The sequence below is a fragment of the Bactrocera dorsalis genome, chromosome 3 (genome assembly GCF_023373825.1).
Source record: "Bactrocera dorsalis isolate Fly_Bdor chromosome 3, ASM2337382v1, whole genome shotgun sequence".
Classification (NCBI taxonomy): domain Eukaryota; kingdom Metazoa; phylum Arthropoda; class Insecta; order Diptera; family Tephritidae; genus Bactrocera; species Bactrocera dorsalis.
Window position 1 is genome coordinate 52,503,702 of NC_064305.1, and position 24,146 is coordinate 52,527,847.

Genomic DNA, 24,146 nt, shown 5'->3' on the forward strand with positions numbered 1-24,146 from the left:
GGAAATATTATACAATTAAAGACGCGACAATGCGTTAGCTACAATATTGGATTTACCGTGTTGGTATACAAATTTTGGAGAAAATTCTTCTATAATTGCGTGCCATCTTTTCATTTTTGGATTAGGTTTGCGGGGTGATAAAGCAAATGTTAATGGTTAGTGATCAATATGTATTTCCAAATTGGTTACACCATAGAGGTAATTTCGTAGATTTTTTAATGCCCAAACAATGGCATAAAGCTCTTTTTCATTAGTTGCATAATTTCTTCCTGTTTTGCTAAGAGTTTTTGAAAGAAAGGTAATTGGTTTACCCCCTTGCAATAGTACCGCACCCATTGCAAAGTTAGATGCATCGTTAGTATAAATCGTTAATACAAATGTTTTTCAGTAGTCAGGCTGTATCAATTCCATTTCCGAAGTAAATAGTTTTTTTTTTTTTTAATTTATTTAATGCAGATATTCCTTCCTTAACTAGAGTTATATCAAATTTTTTTGATTTATTTTTAGAAATCTTACCGTTTTCTCCTGATAGGTATTTTGTCAAAGGTTTGGCTATCGCAGCATAGTCTTTAACAAAGTTACGATAATATTCTGCAAGTCCCAAGAATCCTCTTGATGCTCGCAAACTTTTTGGTATTGGATAGTTTAAGATTAATTTTATTTTATTTGGGTTTGTTTTGATGACATTTTGAGCTACTTTATAACCCAAAAACTCTTTTTCTTCCGCGAAAAATTTTGATTTTTCTAATGAAATTTTCATATTAGCATTTTTCAATATTTTTGTAATTGTTTCCAAATCCTTTAAGTGTGGAGTTACATTTTTTCAAAAAAATAATTATATCATCCATTTAAACGTGACAAATTTTTCCTATATGTTATCGCAATATATCGTCCATTGCTCTCTGAAAAGTTCTAGGGGCTTTTTTTAACCCAAAAGGCATCCTCAAAAATTCATATTTCCCATTATTAACCGAAAAAAGCTGTTTTCTTAATATCATTTTCTGTCATTAAAATTTGATGAAATCCTGAAATCCTTTGTATCCGTAATCGGATAACGATCAGAAATTGTACGCTCATTTATTTTTTTGTAGTCAATTACCATGCTAAGTTTTTGTGGATAAGGATTTTGTCTGCTCCATATCGGATCCTCATTTTTCATTCTTATTTCCGCTTTTACATTTGTCATGAAGGGAAAGCTTGTATTGATATTTGAATGCATTTGAGCAATTTTTTCTTTTATTCATCGGCTGGCGGTGTAGAACTTTTTCGTTCCACAATATTTTTTTTATTATTTTTTTTTTTTCTTTATGCTGGTATAAATCTTCAGCTGGCATTTTAGAGCCTTTTTGTCCCAAAATAAATTTGTTTAATATAATATTACCGGTAAAATCTTCGGCTGGCGGTGTAGAACTTGTTTGTTCCACAATTTTAATATTTCTTTAATTTTTAATATTGCCGGTACTTTTCTCGGCTAGGTTTTTGGAAGCTTCTTGTTCCTTAGTTTTGTTTTCAAAATAAATGTTCATACTTCTGTTTTCGTTTTCCATGTTATTCTTTACCCTATAATTAATTTTCCAATTGGACACATCGTTAAGTGCCTCAATCTCTTTAAGGAAATTGTATCCCAACAGGAGATCCGATTCTAATCCCTCTATTTCATAGAAAATTTCTTCGACTCCAAATATGGTTATTATGTGGTAAAATTTGATAATGGAATAGCCATCGCGTAAAAACCGCGCTTATAAATGGCTAATTCGTTTTTATTATTGTAAGCCCAGGGTTAATGTAGCACGAGGTTGCTCCCGTAACGACTAGAGCTTTTAAGTTTTTATTTAATTTGACGTCAGGTAGTTTGAGATAGGGGAGTTCGTCCCCTCTTCGCCTAAAAAATGGCTCTCATACATATTCTTGCGGGCGAAAGCTTTGATTATAGCGTTGACAGACGAGTAAAATTAATGCGCCTTAAGCAACGTTAATGCGCATTGAAATTTTATGGTGACACACGGCAGGCTTGTGTATTTAGACAGCTGATAGTGAAATTTGTTTATTTACTAAAAAAAGTGAAATAAAAATGAATAAGAAAAATTATTAATAGAAATTTTGTTAATTTTGGAAAATATATATAAATTTAACGAAAAATTTCGTTTATTTTTATCTACGTTAAAAGATAATAGAGTGAAATTAATAGCAATAATTGATTGTAATGCGGAAAAAGTGTGCAAAAAAGTTAAGAATATTGGAAAAATGTATCGCAACAGTGCGACATCTGTCAAAAAATAGCAAAAATCGGTCATTTTTGAGCAGTGTTGCCTACTCAAATTTGGTAAATTCAACCAAATGCACGAAACTCTTGTGCATTACAAACTTGCTTTAACATTGGTCAAATGCGCAAATAAATGTAAATTAAGCCCGCTAATGCATATAAGCCCTGTCGTCTGTCAGGGCTACTACTTTCTTTGTGCTGCTTTACACCATGTAACATTTGTATTCGTTTAATTAAAATTGATATTGCCTTGTTGTCCCCTCACATTAAAATCTCTATTATAAAGTTTGGATACAGATGGATCTATATCCATAGGAGTTGGTTTGGGAAAATTATAACGTATATTATTATTTAAAGGGTGGTTTCTTTGAGGAAATCTTAAATTATTGTTTGTATAGATTGGCTTTGACTTGTTTCTATCATAAATGAAATTTTGTGCAAACCGGGCCCTTGGTTATTTGTTATTATAGTTTCTGAGCTTTTGCTAAAGCATCAGGTAAATCTTGTGGGTTTAGAGAAAGTATTCAGACTGAACTTGTTAATCTGGTAGTTCGTTAGTAGATATTTCGTTAAAACACTTAACTGTGAACAAACTTTTTGCTGTACATCAGTAGTGGCTGTAAATTTTGTTTCAAAACAGCTGATTCAGTTATATTAAATACTTACTTTTGAAAAATTTATCAGAAACTAATTTTTAGTAGACAGCAAATGTATTTTTTTGCAATGAATTAAGTTAACTATTGAGGCAAAAACGCAAACAAAACAGCTGAGTAATGTTACCAAGTAACGAAAAAACTATCATGCTTGCCAGTCTGGTGCTTCGTTACTCGGTAAAACGATAATCTGTTAATTTTACAAAAACAAAACCCACGTAAAAATTACCGAGTAATACTATGTTCAGACCGACACTTAATCACACGATTTCGGCTGTTGAATGGATTATCCCACTAATCTTAAAAATTTATCAAGATTTCGCCATACAAAAATGACAGTTCCAAATCACTTCATTAAAATGATTTGAAACTGATCCACGCTAAATCTGTCCGTGCGACTCTGATTTTGCGCAATCTACTTGTCAGCACTGGAAAAATACTAGTCAGCACTGGAAAACTGTTACATTATCACAGCTGATTTAGACACTACAAAGGGAAAAAATGTAAACAAACAAATTTTTTTTAAAGCAATGAATCTAATTTCACCTGAAAATCGACCAAGCAAATGAAAAAATGCATCCATTATTTCTATTATATGGAAAATATTAAAAAAAGACGGCTTTTATTTCAAAATACTATATGAAAATCTTTTCTTTTGGTAAATATTAAGCGATGTGAATTCATGAATGACAATAACAGCTGTTTTTTGATCTTTCTAACGGCAGTGAGAACACTGTTGGATTATGAAATGCTTAAATGTAATCTAATCTCTGAATTTTTCGGTCTGAACATAGTATAACGAATAACGTATTAACAAAGCTGGTCTGAATACCCCTTATGTCTCTTAGTGGGGTATTTAGTCTTATTATAAAAATTAGTAAGGCATGTTCCCTATTCTTTTTGTTTAATTCTTTTGTTAGGTCTGCGTTATTTTCGTGTGTAATAATTGTTTTATTTATGAATAGGGTAAATTTTTTGTTCACGAGGTTGTAATATTCAACAACCGACATTGCACCCTGCCTTAAGATTATTATTTTTCGTGATTCCTTCCTTAAGAAAGGAGGCTCTCTATTCTGGAGGGTCTGGAGTTCAGAATCGCAGAATTGAGCTTATATTATAGAATTTTTACTTTAATTTATTGGCTGTACAAGCCTTAATTTATGTATTACCGTCTTTTTGGTAAATTATTTTTATTTTATCCCTTTAAGAAGAGGTGCTTTTTTATTTTGGAGGGTCTGGAGTTTAGAATCGCAGAATTAAGCTTTTATTATAAACCGGAGGGTACTCCTTGCGGTGGTGAATCGCGGTTTCAATATATTTTTGTTATATGGCTGGTCGAGTCTTTAATTATTGTTTTATTCAAAAATTTTTTGGTTGGATTAATTTTTTATAATTCTCTGGAGGGTCCCTTGGGTGGTGAATCGCAGAGAATTTTATATTGTTGTAAGCTGGGGGGTCTCCCCGAGGGTGGTGAATCAGCTTTTGATTATATAATTTATTGGTTGTACAAACCATTAGTTATGTATATTCTTTATTTTTTTTTGTTTTTTAAGTTTAGGACATTCCCTGGTGTCATGAGCGCCCTTACAAAAGTCGCAATATGACAAATTCTTATATTTAATAGTTGGGCTATTTCCCATTTCTAATACAATAATAGTTAATTTTAAATTCAAATTACAAATATATTCTGTCGCTGTCTCTGTTATAATTTCCGCTGCCGCTGTTGCCACCTCCGCCGATGATGCAATTGTAGCCGATGCTGTTGTTACCGTTGTTGATGATGTGGTTTTATAAAATATTTGTAGTTTTGTGATTTAAGTGTGATCAAGTCAACTCCCTGTTTTTTTTTTAATTTTGTATTTTGTAGATTAATTATGTTTTACTTAATTATTTGAATTATTGATTTTTAAATCAATTATTTAAACACCATTTTTTTAATTTCTTGTTTTTATTATCCTGCGATTGTCACTTCGTTGCTTGTTCTCACTCACTTTATTTCAGTTTTTGTTTGGTTATTAACACACTTGCAGTTATTTTTTTATTTTCTTAGTGAAAAGTTACAACTCACTTACGCTTTTTTACATTAGTTAAAAAAGGCTTTTTTTCTTCTTATTATTATTATTTATTTATTTTTTACTTTAGTAATCACTTTCTACTATTTTTTTACTTTTCTTCACTTTAGTAGGCACTTTTTACTTCGTGCCCCACGTTGGGCGCCAATTAATTCACGCGACGAGGGAATTTAAAAAAAATATATATATTTTACATCCGCGAAAGCACGAATGAAATAAGAACACATGTGGTTCTCATGGATTGCCAGATACAAATCAAATCTTTATTTCCGAAATACTAATATTTATACTTTTTGGCCTTATTTATTTAAAGTTAAAGCTAAAGCTGAAATTTAAGCATCAGCTTGATTGAATCCGGAACAAAGAAAGAGTTAATTACAATATTAGCTGTTTCAGCATATTTTGGCAGAACGTTAAGCGTTCTGTTTACTTTACAATTGTTATTTTTATGCCTTCTTTTCAATTTCCAGCTGTTTAATTATCTATCAAATCTCCATTTAAGAGTGACAACATCAATGAAACTGACGAAATGTAGTCGAACATCTTAATGCCAAAAACGAGTTGGGTAGATCTAAAACTGAATAGCTTTAACTTCAGTTCAACTGAAAGGACATAGTTATTATGTTTAAGTGTAATTAATGACCTTAATAATTTTCAAAAGTTATACATTTTGTTAAGGCAAAGTAGGTTTAGAGGTTAGGTTTGCTTAGGACGGTAAATGTTTAACTACAATTGCTTGTTAATAATTAATAATTTTTCATACTCTAGTCAACTCCACTGACACAGACTTGAAAACCATAATACCAAAAAAAGTTGAAGTTTGACAACTCTTCAACCGATTTTTTTTGCGGGTTGGGTTGAAAACCACATTACAGAATTCCAAAATCCAACCAAAATGCAGTTGGATTGAAAACCGCGATAGGGGCCTTAATTTTAGTCTTTATAATGATACCTAGGTTTTGAAAGCAGAAGATGATTTACGTTCTGTAAAACGTTGGTCTAAAGTATTTTTACAACTTTGGTTAGGACTAAAATAGAATATGGTTCTTTATTTATAATATGGGGTCCTACTAACCAAATCCATTCTGACAAGTTTTTAATTTATCTGTCTAGCTTTTCAAATTTAAAAACACTATATTGCTTTCTCTTAATAAATAAAATCGTATCATTTTACAAAAATGTAATTTTAAATCTTAGCTGTTTAAATTTTTGTTTCTGTAGCTGTTATTATCATTATTTCTGCCAGAAAGATTTTTTTTGAATTTGATATTATGGATATAATCCATAAGTATTTCGTAAGAATTCCTTCTATAATTGAATAATGTTTTTTTCTTTCCTTCTTCGTTATTTAATTTTTTTTTTAGAGAAACTTCCGCATATTTCTTTTTCCTGATATTTTGCATATAGAGACTCTTGTCATACTTTGACAAAAAATAATGGAAAATACTTATGTCGATCAATATAATGTGATTCGTGAAATGAATTAAGTGGAATCAGTACTGACTCAAGCGTTTTTCGGCAGTTTGAATTTGGGGACTTGGTTTCAGTAACGTTTGGACTTGGCTGGTTGGTCAGGTTTCATATATGATTTTTTGTGTTATCGTTAATTTACTCACCACTCAAAATGTGATGCGAAAACCACATTTTTTTGTTCGAAAAACATATTTGAAGTGACAAAAAAATGTTGTTTACGCTTCAATTCAATGACATACGAGTATACTGAAAAACGCTTTCTAACGTATGTATGTTCGGAATATTAGAACAATGGAATAGTAATCAAGTTATGTCATCTCCAGTATGACATTCAACAGTCCCTATCGAGCATATTACTCAATAGTAATCTTCCGCCTTCGGTTTTTTTTGGCTATTCCCAGGTTACTGCCAATTATACTATTTTCACAAACTTGGTCTGTGTAATACAAAACACATACATAATACAGTGCTTCAGATAAGTCTTTGCAGAAGAGCATAATTAAAAAGATCTTGTTGTTCTTACTTACGGCATAATTCCTGGTAGAAAATTTATTTTTTCGAATAAATTTTGTGTTCTCGGAAGTTATCTTCCATCCGCATTTTAACGCCATGAGCTGTATGACACTGACATGTTCAAAGAAAAACACTTTTTTCGACATCCGTTTTCGCGCTGGAACTCAAATTGGATGGACAAATAAAGAAGTTTGTCCATTGGCCATCTGTTAGCAAAAGGTTTCTGGCCCACTGAGCTAACATAAAATCTCACACCATGACAGAACCCTCTTGTATCTAAATTTGGTTTGATGTTTTTAATTTGTAGTTTTTCAATTGGATCCTGCTGAACCATATACCGACTATATGATTTAAAAATTTTCACTTACCTTCATAACTGAATATTATAGTCTTACAAAATGGAAAAAAAACCTCTCGTTTTCTATGTATTGGCGAACCAAAATATGTTTATTTTTTACCAATTACAGTTGAAATAAGTTGTTTCTTGCGAACACCGTGACCATGTATAAATATACTATACATATTTGTGACCTTGCGCACTGTCTCATCAGACACTTGGGAGTAAATTTCTGTCATGATGTTAGCGTTAAATGTGCAGATGAAAGTGAAATTTCGACATTTTTGCTGGTGAATTCGATCGTAATAATTTTACCCACCTGTAAAATTTTTGCAACGTAAAAATACATATGAATAAAGATATGCGTTTGCGAATAAACTAATTTATGTTAATTGAACGGTCGCAAAGGCAGCAAAGAAGTATTGGAAATAAAAAAAAAATAAATAAATACGAAAAAATTATAATTAATGTGTAAAGTAATTTTATACATATGGAGTTGGTTAGGTAGATCTTGATGTTGTATATATGATTTTCTTTGAAGAAAGATATACACATTTTCATTGATGGATTGGATATGCAACAAATCTCAATAATAGAACTCGATCCACTAAACTTATATATTTTATTGACGTGTTGACAAGCAGTTGATGGTGATGGCCGTCTTGCACGTGGTTGGTGTGGTCAACGCGTTCTCGTCCCTCTTTGAATAATTTGTACCAATCAATAACACGCTACAAACAATTATCACCGAAAACCTTTTCCAACATTCTGAGCGTTTCGGCACCAGAAATTTGATACCGCATATAAAATTTAATGGAACCTCTTTGTTGAATAATTTCATTTATCGTAAAAACCGTCGAATGCACTTTATGTAATTCAGAAAAAAGGCGTATATTAATGATTATTTTGATGTGACACGGGCATACTAAAAAGTTATATAAGATTTTGCCCACAGTACAAACATGCGGTTACAATTGGAATATTTGAAAACATACTTACATCTGTCACCAGGCTAAAAGGCTTGTGAAGAGCGTTACCCGAAGAAGCAAGAGACTGGAATTATTTCTTTTACAAATATCGGGAATAAGTTATTCCCTATTCAAATTTACATAATTTGTATAAAGTGTTGCTGGAAGAACTCCTTCTGAATTTAATTTCCTCAGATGTTATTATCGAGTGATATGTATGAACAAGTACTTATATATGCATACATACATAGACTAGGTTATCAGTTAATAATAAATCTGTAAATGAATGCATATTTTTGAGTTGAATCTCTATTATTAAAATTTTATGTAAAATTGTTTACAGCATAATTCCATACCTTTTCAAAATCGAGAACAAAGTTACCGTTTGTCGAATACCCTGATAACTCTGCAAAGTCACCTATCATTGGTATATTACCTAATTCTATTCAGGTTTCTTAAGGTCTTACTGACAATTCTAGCCTAAACTTTTATGTACAATGACTGTGTTCACTCGGGGTCTCTTTCGTTGCTCAAACCGGATTTTTTGTAGATTGTAGATGTAGATGTAGGTTGTAGATAAGGGGATGACGAGGGGGCAACGAAGCAAGTCGATTGGAACATGCTGCTCGTCTCAGGTGGCACGCTTTGTTTCCTTGTTCGTAACAGATCGATGCTATGCATATCGTTTTCCTTTTTATGTTATTTCCATAGACGTAATTTCGCTCGGTTTCATACGCATATCTACAACATGTTCGAAAACAAAATATTTTTGGATATACTTGTACCTAACAGGCAAATATGTCTACAAATATCTATAATAAACTTAAATATTTTAGAAAATGATGCATAAGCGCAAAAATTCATAATGGAAAAATTACGTAAATGAAGTGTACAAGAATTTGAAAATATGCAGTGAAAGGGAATTCAAAAAATCGCCTGGCTTTAGTCGCCCATAAAGTATTCCGTAAAAGTGCGATTAAATCGTAAGTGCCAGGTGTTATGCAATACTTAAGTGAAGTACATACGTACATACATTTATATGTTTTATATGAAAATCCATCCAAGTCGCGATCAAATTTAAAGGTTTAAATTAATTCAAGTCTAATGCAGAAATCATACCTCATCCGATATGTTCTCAAGAAATTAAATATAATTTTCGTCCAATCTTTTCCTTACGAAGGGATGAAGTTTTTGGATATAAATAAATAAAATGTCATTCGTTTCAAGGCAAACGTTGTCCTTCTGGTTTTATTAGTTTACGTGTAATAAAATACTAAGATACTCATTAATTTGTCTCTTTGTGCTTTCATATGCCCAACATGTGTCCTTAACTTTTTGAGTTCAGTTGTTATGAGTACTTCGCTCTGATCTTAGTTAAAACAAATACAACTTGCAATATTACGATTTAACTAAAAAAATATAACAGCTTGCTATAAAAAGAAAACATTTCTCTACATTCAATGTACTGCTTCAATTTAAATGAATGCAATTTTTTTACATTTTATTTATCTCTTCTATTTGCTTCAGGTAAGTGTATATCTGTATACATACGAGTATGTATCAATGCTTATTAGTTGTTTTTTTTTTGTTTTTGGGGGTGGTTGGTTTGTATTGCTTGAATGCATGTTGGTAGGATGTATTGTTTTTGGTATGCAAGTATGTATGTCACTAGTTAATCACACTATTTCTAATTGTATTTATATACTTTCCTTGCTTGTTTTGGTCTTTTTGTTTCATTGCTCAGGCTGCGTTTTATCTACTATATATTTCAATGTCAATGTGTAAATTAATTTAACTTATAAGTTTTAATACGGCTTTAACAGTAATAATAATTGCAATGCAGCTTCTCTAGACATGCAACTTGCATTGTTTGCATGTTTTGGTAGGTAGGGTTGTTTAATGCCTTTTTGGTTTATGATTCTAATTTTTTTTGATTTTTTATTTTTTTTTCAAATTCATTTATAATTCTATAGTGTAGTTTGAAGTCTCTTCGAGTCGCCATCGTCGTCGTTTTTTTCTTAAATAACCTGTACACTAGCGAGTTATTTGTATTCTATAGATATACATAATTATATACTTATATATTTGGTTTTCATTAATTTACTACATTTTATTTAATTATAATTATCATGGGTTTTGTCGATTCTTTATATGTATTAAGTTATTTTCATGCATGCATGTATGTATGAATTTTGTATGTAGTAGAGTTAGTTCACCAGTTTTCAAATTTCGATTCTTATTATTAAAGTCATCACAGTTAGCGGAGCTGAAATTATGATTAATTGCTGAGGACATTAGTTGCATCATAACGACACATTAACAATATGTTCAAGTATTTCTCTTTGTGTGATCATCACGTAATAAGGTTGTGTGTATGTATGTACATCCTTCCGATGCTTTATCATATTGTTTCTCGTCGTAGTCGCCCTCGGTATTGCAAATGCAATAGTTGTTATTGCATTTCTTGTTCTTGCTATGTACCAATTCGCTCCAAGCTTCAGTGTCATGGGGTATTTCCCTCAAAGAGAGCACGAAACTCGCCGCTCCTGGGTCTCGGCAACCCTTCTCGTATCGTTTGTACTGGCCCCGTGAAACTTGATTCCGAGCCATGAAGCAAATTCTCCTTGATATCGATATCGCTGAAATTCCAATAGAAACATATTACACCATAATTGTAAACAAAATATTTTGTGATCGAAGCTCATTAGGGATATGTGGTCATAAATTTAAATTTTGTTTTTGGCACATTTCATTCCTCAAAAGTTATATTGGAATGTATAAAAAACTTACTCGTCCTTGCAGTCGTCCGCCTCGGCTGCTAACGCATTCACTACTGCGGTTATAGTGTTTGATTCCGGATTACTAATTTGCTCATCTTTTTGTTGCATAATATTTGGATTTTTTCCGATTTTGTTCAAGCGCTCTGCAGCAACGGTTTCCATAGTTTTGCGCATCAATGGATATTGATCCAAAACACAATTAAAGTGATCCACGCTTAAAGAAAATAAATTGCAATACGTTTCCGCGCGGACACTGGCTACTCTCCTTGCGTTCGTCAATAGACAGATTTCACCGAAATATGAGCCATCAGAAAGTGAAGTCGCAACCTAGGAAACCAAAAGCACTTATCATTTTGATATAATATACAGTAATACATATTTAAAATATGTATCTATATTCATATAAATTGGTTAGTTAAGAAAGAGAAATGTAGTATGTCAACTGCCATTATTTGATGCACTTGGAGCTGATCAACAACAACAAGTCACGGCTACCGAAACTCCACCCCCGTTAAAGTATTTTTATGAAAACATACACACGTGTGCAACCGTATATTGATTCTACCCAATCGGCATTTTGTGATTTGTAATCAAGTTCGTTCCCAAATAGAGTACTTTTGTTGAAATGTGAGTATTATTTACTAATAAATAGCCAAAATTCCATCTTTTCATTAATTTTTAGTTAATCTTTTTTCAGACCAAATCTGATGCAGTTCATAGAGGTAACGCTGCTTATTGTTAACATAATTTATTCTTCTCAGATATGCTGAAGTTTTCAAAGAATGATGGATATCCCTAACATAATATCTTCCAACATTGCTGGTATGGTGTATGGCAGTACGACTTGTTGACTGAAATATATTCAAAAGTTGCTTAGCCCCGACTCCTAAAGGATTTAATAATGCATATATGTTTCTTTCAAACCTCTAAAGCTAAATTAACCAAACTTTTTTAGCATCTCTTTATATGTTATGAAAATGGGTAAAATCAAATTATATTCACGCCTCCTCCGTATACAATATAACGGTTATGTTGAAAATTACTAAAAATGCGGTAAGTCACTTGATAAATGCGATACACCAATAGGACTTTATAGCAGCCTGTGTTAAAATTGGACAATGGGCGTGGCACTGCCCACCTTCAGGTGAAATCGCATATCTCAGGAACTACGGAACCAATTTCAACCATATTTGGTGTGTGAGGTTACCCAATAATTTTTATCATAGATTGTAAGAAAGTGTGAATTTCAATGACAACCACGCCTACTTTCTATATAACAAACTTTTAAAATCCGACAGATTCTTTCACTTTACAGTATGCAAATCAAACATGAATTAAGTTGTCACAGTGAAACTATATTTGTGTTGTGTGCGTCCTAAAGGTGTTTAAACTCATGCCCACAAAATGTCGAAATTGGACTATAAAATTTCAAGAGCCCAGACACCAAATATGGGGGAACCAGTACATATAGTTGATTGTTTACCGAACATATTGGTCAATCTGTGAGTTTTTGTATAGAATTTCGGGTAAAATATTTCTGTGATAACAGCATGCCTTTGCGCCAAAAAACAACAAATTGGTCAGATTGGACTACTATTGCATATAGCTGCCAATCAAACTGATCGAACAAAATCAAGATAAAGAGCTTTTTATACTCTTCACGTTACAAAAAATACATTTCTAAACCGAGGTTAACATTTTTTATTGTTTAAAAATTAAAATATAGAAGTTTCAAGTAGATTGTGGAAATACCTCTCCGTTCGCCATAACAATATCAACCACACCTTCCTGAATAAAATACATTTTGGTTCCAATTGTTCCTTCCTTTATAATAATATCACCTATAACAAAATATTAAAAGTTAAATCGCTTTACATTGCTTTTTTGAATGAACATTTTTGAGCATTTTGTTCATATATAATTAATGCATATGTACTTAAATTATCTCATCTTACCGGGTTGAAAAACTTCATATTTTAGTTTCGTTACGACATCAGAAACAAAGTTTGAATCAGCATTTGCAAAAAAAGGCACAGACGCAACGAGAGATCTGTAAATGAAAGGAATTCATAAATACACATATGTACATATATAGTATATTATATTTGGATGAATCACAACACCAAAATAAGTTTAATATAAATAAAAAGTGTTAGAATAAAAATATATTGTACACTAGTCTATGTACAGGGTGGCTGATGAAAGCCGCTACCAAAAAAAATTAAATAACTTTTTTTCTATTTAATGAATCTGGTTAATTTTTTTTTTATTTTGCAGATTGACTTTTACATTTAAGGGGTTACATGGGTTTCACAGTTTCAAAAAAAAATTTTTATCTTATTAAATTCTATAACATTTCTAGAATATTGTCCTAAATTTTCAAGTTGATCTGATCAATACTTTCGGAGATACAACCCTGAGAACTTGTGCGCTTGAGGCAATCCAGGCTAAGTGCGCCGTCTTTAAGCGCGTTTTTCTCGAAACTGTGTTTTCAAAGTCGCTTGTCAAGATTTCTCGCGAACTACTCAACCGATCTTGGTGAAATTTTACACAGGTCTTCGAGATATCACTTACAAGATCTTGAACGAAGGATTTTCTTTTTTTTAATTACAACTATTAAAAAAAAAATGTCGAGAAATTTTCATCGAAATTTGCATTTTTTTATAAAATGTCTGCTAAAAATCCAATTTTCATTTTTTTCTTTTATTTCTGATGATCCTGAAAGAAGTTCTGCTGACAACGCAGATGCACCTTTTTTCCGAGGGACTGCCGGAAATGGCGTCGTAATAACTGCCATTTTGCTATTTTTTTTTTGAAAATTTTATAAAATGTTTACTAAATATGAGTCTTTTAAATAAAAAAGAAATTCATTAAAATATTTTATTTTTTATATGTAAAAAAAAATTATTGAAAAAAGGCCGTTTTTTGCCCGAGGAAACCCATGTAACCCCTTAACAAAAATGGATAACTGGGACACTGAAACAAGAATTTGGATTGTCCGCCGCTATCACGCACTGGAGTCCGTAGTTTCGGTTCAAAGAGAGTATAGGCGCACGTTTGGCGGCAATCCTCCGAGCAGATGGACCATAATGAGACTTGTAAGCAATTTTGCCGAGCATGGGACAGTCAACAGAAGACCTTACCACGACGACTGCTTCTAACTTTGGTTGCTATTGATTAATGTACGCGGTTCAATTTCATTTAAGGCATTGCGTACTGTGAATGGTACGGTGTGTGCAACTTTTTGAGAAGCATGCCAGCAATTACAATTGCTGGAACATGATAATCACTAGAATCAAACAATGAACGATTCGATAGCTACTTCGCATGCCACTGAAGATCGCACACTTTTCGCGATGATGTAATGGAACCCGACTGATTGTGAAGCAGCTATCGAATACAAGGTGACAGAATGCTTGATTCTACGAATTCCTTTGAGTTCTAACGATTTGCCATTTTAGTTCAAACGTATTCAGTTTCCAGAGAAAATGCATTTGAGATGACAATCAACAGGACAAAAGGATAGTCGCTGGAAGTGTGTGGCATAAATCTGGATATGCCACGTTTTTCATACTGCGGGTTCTGCTAGTGTCTATATAAAAGATATTGGTTGGTGTACAATTGAACAAAGTACATACTACTGTCTTTAAAGAATTAGTAATTTCCTTCAGTATTGTATATAACTAAACTTGTTGTAAGGAATTTAACTTCATTCGTTTCAATTCCTGATCACTTACCTACAGTTGTAATTTATTACATCCTCTCGCAGTTTTTCACTCAGTTCCCCAAGTATACATTCTTCGTCGAAAAACTTTCCTTGATATCGATGCTCGAAATACTCAGTAATTCTTTGACGCATGTCACGTGGTAGCTTCCGATAGGCCATGTATTCCTCCACCTGTTTCACCTTTTCACGATATTGCCGCCTGCTAGAATCCAAGCTCTGTATTAAATTGGTCGCATGACCTAAGAAGAGTGCATAACATGTGGCTCCTGATATCATCGAAAGCATTGTCAGCCACATATCCGTCAATGATTGCGGTGGGAATCTACAAAAAAAGGTATATTCACAGTTTTTATGGATATATAGGGACAAACCTGCCATAGCCAATACACAGCATATGAGACATCGCCTTAAATAAAGCCCATGAATACTGCTCTAGCCAATACGACTCCTTAAAACAAATCACGACATCAAATTATATTTTCGTAACAACAAAAAAAAAGAGCAAAAAAGTGGGGGACAAATTAAACAAGCAAAATGTTCTTTGGGAAGTTACCTGCAACTCGTTAATCGATACCCATGAGTTCGATGGAAAACCTTGTAGCATTGGCACTAAAAACTGCAAACAGCCGCTCCAATGGCCGATAAGTAGCATCATACAAATCAGATTGAAGATCCTCATAAAAACAGATGCCATATTAAGGAACTGAAAAGATGTACATCAATCCAAAACCCTTCGTAAGCAAAAGAACTTATTCATAATTCTTTGTTGCACAACATTAAATACAAGTGAAAAATGTGAAAATACAAGAGTTAAACACAGTAATTACAACTGAACAAGAAAAACTAAATAAATAACATTCTAGAAATGCTATGCTCAAGTACTAATATTCTGCCTTCGCACATTTATTCCACAACAAAAAACACACATTTGCAACAATTAAGAAGTTTCTTTTAGCGAAAATATTTTTACCAATAACCAAAAATGTTTTAAATGCATAAATTTAGCATTTGAGCAAAACATCAGTAGTATCATCACAAACAATTTTGCCGTATACATACATATCTACTTATTAAATAGGTTGCTGTAATGGAACAACGAGCCTTATAAACAGTTGATTAATTCACATTGACCTTATCAATAATTTAAATATAAGTGACCCTTTTGGGAGCTAGAAAGCGCTATTGTCGAAACTCGTAACTATTGTCAAAATATATGTAAATACATATCTAACCCCAAAAATAAGTATTTGTTCAGTTAAAATAAGCCTCGAACAGTTCTTAACCATTAACATTATTCTTAAACGGTACGGGTACAAATTTACAAGTGTGCGGAGAACTATTTAGTTGTAAAGACATACTTATAAATAAATTATATGAGCACTTATTGTATCTACATATGTCACTGATGTCCTCTAAAACCAAATTTTTACACAGAGTTGACAGCTAATTGTTTGCATTGAAAGATTTAATAAACGCTTCAAATATGATAAATTTTAAATTAGTCCTTTCTGAATTCCTTAATTTCCTTATAACAGCAATCGTTCGTAAATGGTTAACTAAATTCCGTACAGGTCATATGAGCACCGAAGATGATGAACGGACGCTCAGAAGAAGTGGTTACGGAAGAAAGTGAAAAAGTCCTCAAACGATTTTTGAAGGAAAAAGTTTTCGAACACTTTGAAGACCACTATATTCGGTGTCACGGTTTCGATAGCAACCTTTTTGGTGTTGAATATAAATTTGACTAAAAATGCGTTTTTCCTTAAAATTAAATAATCTTCTCAGTCAATGAAACAAGACTGGAGTCAGGCGTCCTTTTTGTTGAAATACGTGGCAGGGTAAGACCTAGACCGATTTCATCCCTTATGCCTCCGAACCTCATTAAGCTTGAGACATAATTTTATTTAGATATCTCAGATATTAACCAATATACAAGGTGCGTTCCAATATAAAGAGAGTTTTTGAATCTAGCGATAGTGTGTTAGAATCTATCTTTTTCGATTGTCCAGTGAGAATTTCATGACATTTCATTGATTGGAAGTGAAGTTATTGCGTTTAAGTGCCAGTATGTTTGTGTTATCGGTGCGAAAATGAGCTTCGAACGAAGATAAAACATTAAATTTTGATTTAAAATTGGTAAAACTTTTACCGAAATGTTTCAATTGATGAAGCAAGTTTATAACGATGATTGCCTACCCCGTAGCAGAGTGCACGAGTGGTTTCAACGTTTTCAGACTGACGATCAACAATCAAAAATTAGCCGAAGTCATCATTGAAATTTATGGAAATTGAATTAAAAATCTCCAAACCATCGATTTATCGCATTTTGATCGCAAATTTGGGCTTACGAAAGGTGTGTGGACGGTTTGTTCCGCAAAAATTGAGTGACGACCAAAAATTGTTCAGAATCCAACATTCGAAGGACGATTATTTGACCAAAAATATGGCATTGTGCGACTTCTTTCTTTTTGGAAAAATGCATTTGCCCATGAAGGAAAGCGTTATGCAGACATAGAGGCCATTCAAAAGACTTTCACCGGCATACCAGCGGCCATACCGGCCAACGAGCTAAAACACTCGTTCGATATTCTTTTGGACCGTGCAAAAAGCTGTATTGAAGCAGAAGAAGACTATTTTGAATAAAATAAATTAAGTACACATTAGTTTATCTTAATTTTTCTTTTGAGATTTGAATACAGACATTACTCATTACGAATATATGGAAGATCAGTGACATACCTATAAGCTATTGTACGCGTATTTTGATTACAAAGAGAGCATAAGAAAAAAGTATGAAAACAAGGTTTGCAAATAAAGTACCTACCTATTTATTTTAACTAAAAACCTTAAAACGATCCCAAAATATTTACATATTACTGATAAGCATTTGTAGTACGATATTTGAAAAAAGGTAAAAAAATGTAAGCATTGTAAAAGCTACGTTAGGTGCGCTTTCGTAAGCTTAAAATAAATCTAATTTTTGAAATTTAACAGTTATATGTACATATGTATGTATGTATGTACAATGTCACTTAAATTAAGCTGCACAATAAAAGCTGGTGGATCACTGCGCTTCGCAATTACATGTAATAATTACAATACAATAAAATACATAAAAACGAGACTTATGCAATATTAATATGTACGTTCATTACATACGCTAATGCGTATGTAAGTACACATGGGAGCGAATTGTTTGATTATTAGCAAAAATCAACAAGAGCATTTTTGTAATGCGCGAAAGCGTAAATTTGGTAAACAGAAATATGAATGATTTAATAATATGTATGTATGTATGCACGTACACACGCATACAGCATATGTATGTATGTGGTGAAAGAAAATAAAAAGCGAACACGGATTCGCGGACTGATTCCCTTATTATGGGTAATTCAATAAAAGCATGTAAAGAACTCTAATGAATCGAAGGCGAACTGGATCGAACAGAAATGAACCGAACCCAATGAAAGCATAACGTAAAGCATTAAAAATCCTTTGCACATAAACGTAAATATGCATACGGCTGCGTAAAAGGTATTTTTGTATGTAAGTATGTGTGGAAATGTATGCTTTTGTACACATGTTTTATACAATAAATTAATTGTTTGGCGTTAAGTTACACAACTTACTTTCTTATTTTTTTGTTCAAACGCTAATTGTATATGTATGTGTAAGTACATGTATGTATGTACATATGTATGCACATACTTTGTGTGTATTTAAACGAAGCAAAAGCATTTATAAAGGCTGGTCATGGTCTTCAACGAACCAACAAATCCCCAAAAGTCGATGCCGCATTCCGATTCTACAATCACGGATTTTGGCAGTACATACATACATATGCGTTTGTTTGTATGTACTACTCAGCATATTAAATTATTAAGAATATATGTACATACATACATATGTATGTATCCATGTGTGTACGCTGTTCGAACTTTGAACACCGCCTTGGGGAATAGATGTTGTGTTTCATCGCCACGCCACTAATAATATACATTCTTAGAATAAGTACTGTGTGAGTAAGTAAGTGCGTTACAAGTAAAGAAGCAGTTGTAATTTTTATGCATCAAAATAGGTTTTCATCAATCTAAAAGGCAGACTTAGTAAATATTATGAAATCAAAAGGAAGCAATCATGTTAACTAACAAAATCAAATTCGATACTATTTAAAACAGAAATAGGGTAAACCATTCCTCGTTAGTGATTTAATAATATTTAACTATGTATAATAGCAATCAATTAATCAATCAATCATAATGAATTAATCAATCATGGGTTGCATTTAAAAGTTGTTGAATATTGTTGGTTGGGTTACCTTCAAAATGAGGTTGCTTTTAGTCAAGCCATCTTTGTCTTTTCTATGCATTCTCCCTCTTCGATCAGCACTTTTTTTTTGCAGATTCTGCAGAATCTAGAACCATACATACACATAATCCCCGATAAGCTAATTTTCTTGTTGCATATTTCTCGTTTATTAATTTAAATAGAATAATTAAATATTTATCATATTGGCATATATGTATGTATGTATGTATTATTTTCATTTGTTTCTGACAAAAGTGGTGTTGGTATCGCAATTCTCAATTGAACATAAGGCAATGCTACTTTAAGTGTTATCTTTCTTTAAGTGTTCAAACATACAAAGTGTGGTTTCGAATTGTTGTTGGCTGAGCATCTGACTGCTCTGCTCCGCTTTAAATACAAATTAATAACCGGTGACTTGTCTGTACTATAATACGTACATATATGTACATATGTGCAAATATTTTGAAATAATACATAAAATTGTGTTTTGTGTTGTATTGATATTCTTGTACACCCATTTCAAAAAATATCTGCGTAAATTTCTTGTATGTACATATGTAAACAAATACTTCTACTAAGTTTATTTGCTGTTTAAGTTCCCTTTTGAATATCTGTTGAGGACATAATTTCGCCTCAGGTTGAACCAACTATTCAACTACGGTAATAAGTATCTGCTAGTTCTTGGCATTTTGCATTATTTTTCTTGCGAAAATTACAAAGATGGGTTTATAAAGGCAGCATAAGATTTAGAACCCTTTTAAAATGTTTCGTACAAATGTCTCTAAACGATCACCCGGAGTGATGTTTGGCAATACTCATGAAGCACTTGTAGGAAACATTTTTTTCTTATAAGAGTATTTGAATAAGCAGATAAATCAGTTTTCACGTTCGAAATGAAAATAAGAAGGAAGAATATGGTATCAAAAATTAACATTTTGTTTTTTACATGTAAGTGTATTTATATATTTGCTTTTAGTTAATATTTGTGTAGTGATTAGTCACAGGAATCGGTACTGCCACGCCTCGATTAACTAGTTTCTTTATTATGTTTCGTTCCTGATAGGAAACTCAGGTATAACTCCTTTCATGACTTTTCGATATACTCTAAAAATTACATAAGGAATATATATTTAAAGCAACCTATTTTAAGAAAATATGTATGTATGTATGTATATGCTTGATAAAATAATATGAAACATTTGAAATACAATATTCTGATATATGTAAATGTAAGCTAAGACATGGTGAATATTAAAAATACTGATAATAAATAATTATCACTAACGATTATTTAGAAACACTCTTTTAAAAGTAATTCTTTAATCGCAGGCTACACATTACTATAACTATTACATTTTATGCGGTACAAGGGAGCCAATAATTTGATTATGTTAAATAGATTACACTACCCAACAAATCTCCAGGAAACATTTGCGAATGATATCCTAAGAGGTATGTACGGTATTTGAGGTGTCCTGATTACAGATTTGAGTTAAAAAATTTTCCATCACGTACAGCTGTTTTGGTCATTTTAGCAATTGGTGGTTGTTGGATCCTCACACCACTTGACTACAGCACAAGAAACCTTACGTGTTAGGAAATTTTTACTATAAATTTCGGTTTTAGCAACCCAAAATTAGCAAGAAATAACCTCTAACATCACAATCGCAAAATGAATGCAAAGTAGTGTAATTGTTCTCCGATCTGTTGGAAACAAAATTCAATTGTGCGAATATACTTAATTAAGAATATTAAGTTATTAAAAAAAAATAGAATACACATTTTTGTTCGAATTTAGGATGCTTGAAGAATAAAATGCTTAATATTTCAACAAGTTTTGACGCAGTTTTGCTAGTCGGAAAATGTCCCTTTATCACTAGAAAAATTATTTTCAACATATTTTCTACAACACCGAACGATAAAATAATGTCTAGGGATTACTTTTGTAACAATATGACAATTTTACTGTTACTGAGCGCAAACGCCAGTCAAAGCCTAGTAGGCAACTATGTTACTTAGCTTTATCTACGAGCACAGCATTTACAAGGAAACAACAATTAAATTTATATATATGTATGTACATATGTATATTACCCAATAATATATATGTATATGTATATATTACGATTTTAGAGAGACCTAATTTAGTAACCGAAACTTTCAACCGTCAGTTCAAGCTTTAAATGGTGTTATGAGATTTGAAGATGGAATTTTGGTAGTAATGTTATTTGGTTATCGTATAACTCACTCTAAAATACTTCTTTGAATTTTATATAAATACTAAAGTATTGAAAATGAAAACAAATATTAAATGGGGTATCAATTGTCGACGAACAAAAAACCATAATACAAAAGCAAACATCATTTATGGATGTAATTCAAATTTTTGTCGCTATGGAAAGTATATTGAGCACAATTACTATACTCTTCCACATTTTTACTGAACTCTACAACAAAATATAATTATTTAAAATTTCCTTTCTTCCTAATATATGTATTTCATTATGCGTTTTATACTGTAGTGCCTCCATGTTTAGTTTGAGGCGTGGCACTATGAGATGATAGCAAGTTGACTGGCATTCTCAATAATCCTAACACATAGGGTATGACTGTTTTGATATGCGCTTAAAAGTTGTGTATTAGTCCTATCCCAATCAATACATAAATATCTAATACGAAATGTATAATACATACATATTCAATATAGAACCATATGTGATTAGAACATTAGGAATGCTAACAAATTACAGTTTATAAATCGAAATCAAATTGTGAATACTTACATATACCTCCTCCCATTGTGAGACATATCGCACAAGCCTGGACAGACGTAGCAACCTAACCAAAGAAAGTAACTTAGCTAGACGAAGAATACGTAGAGCACGTCCGGCATGAAGTATTTGAAAAGAATCGGAGAAATCCTATAAAATTTAATATGTCGTTAAAACTTCCTTTCCATTAAAGAGAAAATATTTTCCTTTACTTGATTGAAAATCAAAAAAATGTAGTCAAGTGGAATTGACGATATTAGATCCAGAAAAAACCATGTTTTTAAATAATGCTTGGCTATAAGCTTAGGGTCCAGAATAACCTGTTCTGCATTGTCTTGCTGCATTATACCTGTGATGAAGATATATAATAAGTATTATATATACTGTACGTGCATTTGTGTACTTTACTTTTTAAGAAATATGTATTACTTCGTTTAAACTTACAGAATATTAAAATATTAATTTACGTCGCCTTAAACAATTAAGGTAAGAAACTTTACCAAATCGTCTTGATATAAGTAAAAATAAATTATTTTCATCAAATACTGTTGCAAATTAAACAGGTATATTTAGTCTGAAATTTAATTTGTTACTTTGGTAATGCTGAACCTGCAATATTTAACTATAAATACATACTATATAGGTCGGTTACTAATCATAAGGCGTTGTTTTCAGTTAAAACGAATATGTCAGTTTCAAAAATAAGTATAATTTTAAGTAAATTTTAGTTGTTTGAGGTTATAGGTTAGAGACTTTGTAAGTATTGGGGAACTTGAAATATTGAAGAACTTGTTATTGTTGTTGCTATTGGCACAAGGTCTTAGTTTCATAAAGATATCTTATTATCTTATTCCCAAAAACTGTACAATTCGGACTAAAACTATTAAAGCTTCATATTGAGAGAGCGTATTTTTCTAAAACAGTCGACGCTCACAAGTTAGAACCTTCCATTATTTGAATTTCCAGAAATTAGAATCAGAGTTTGTAATATATTAAATAAGAATCGAAAATTCGAAGCTGAAGGCATTTCCCTGGCTTTGATCTTGAGAAGTTGCAAGAGTATGAAATGTTCTGTTACATCCGAACTTATCTCTTCCTTACTTGTTCTGTTTACAACTGTATCAAGAGGAAGAACTGATTATTTTATTCAAATATGGTGGTCTTAGTCGTTTAATTTGTGGCAGAGCCGTTAGAGAGGTGAGCGTGTTGAGTTTTCCCGGTTTCATTTCTATTAAAATTATATATACATATATGTACGTACGCAGCATATAACGAATTATAACACATCACACGACCGTGATAAAATATATGTATTTAATTATGTAGCGATTGACGCTATGGGAGTGTGTTACCAAAGAACATTCGGCATCCTGGTATAACTTAATTACCATTTTTTATTGTCATTGGTAAATGAAAAAGTATAAGGTATATTTAACATAATCTTCGATGTACATTGTGACAAAAAAGCACACCCAATTATAACTTCAAATATTGCTTATGTTTCTAACCAAAATTTCGTGTGGGGAATCGTTACAAATGATGGAAAAGACTTGCGGTGATTCAGTTTTATCATTAACATAAGCTTACGAGTGGTATAAAGCCTTAAAAGACGGTCGATAGACCGTTGAAGACATGCCTTTTTCTGAACGGCCTTCGACTTCTTCAACTGGGAAGGTGCCGAAGCCCAGCTGGTTATTTTCCTCGTGAGAGTGAAGGCTGACATCACTGCCGTTCAAGAAATGCGATGGACGGGTTAAGGACTTGAGCGAGACTTGTGGCATTTACTACAGTGGCCATATAAAGGATCCCAAATTCGGTGTGTTATTAGTGGTGGGAGCGACTTCGTAGCCGAGTATCGTCTTTCACCCCGGTGCATCAACGTCTAGCTGATTTGCCCACGACTTGACGGAAGAGAAGGACGATGTGACCAAAGATGCTTTCTATGAGCGCTTGAAGAGAGAGTTGCCCCGCTACGATGTCAAAATCGCGCTTGGTGACATTAACGCCAGGATGGGCAAGGAAGGTATCTTTGGCGCAGTCGGTAAATTTAGCCCTTATGAGGAAACAGCCGCAAATGGGTTGAGACTGATCGACTTCGCCGGCGCCCAAATACATATGGTTAACTATAGTACTAGATTCAAGCATAGGAAAATTCATCAAGCTACCCGGCTGTTTTCGGATTGAAGAGCCACGAACCAGATCGATTATGTTGTGATAGACGGAAGACTCGTCTCCAGTGTTTTAGACGTTCGTACGCTCCGCGGTCCTAGCGTTGACTTGG

At 32.5% G+C, this 24,146-nt stretch overlaps 1 protein-coding gene across 4 annotated transcripts in view; it reads right to left on the reverse strand.

The window, feature by feature from the left end:
• Window positions 1–9,495: 9,495 nt before the first annotated feature.
• LOC105225382 (uncharacterized) overlaps window positions 9,496–24,146 on the reverse strand; it is a 57,615-nt gene continuing 42,964 nt past the window's right edge. For 2 of the 4 annotated variants that reach the window (XM_049453797.1, XM_049453798.1), the window contains exons 6-15: window positions 22,078–22,214; window positions 21,878–22,015; window positions 19,105–19,200; window positions 15,340–15,489; window positions 15,158–15,234; window positions 14,797–15,108; window positions 13,015–13,109; window positions 12,812–12,900; window positions 11,070–11,386; window positions 9,496–10,918 (exon numbers count right to left, since the gene is read on the reverse strand). In XM_049453797.1, coding sequence (XP_049309754.1) covers window positions 10,783–10,918; window positions 11,070–11,386; window positions 12,812–12,900; window positions 13,015–13,109; window positions 14,797–15,108; window positions 15,158–15,234; window positions 15,340–15,489; window positions 19,105–19,200; window positions 21,878–22,015; window positions 22,078–22,214 — 1,547 coding nt within the window. In that variant the 3' untranslated portion in view covers window positions 9,496–10,782. The remainder of the gene's footprint in view (window positions 10,919–11,069; window positions 11,387–12,811; window positions 12,901–13,014; window positions 13,110–14,796; window positions 15,109–15,157; window positions 15,235–15,339; window positions 15,490–19,104; window positions 19,201–21,877; window positions 22,016–22,077; window positions 22,215–24,146) is intronic. The other 2 variants (XM_049453799.1, XM_049453800.1) reach the window with 1 other exon arrangement.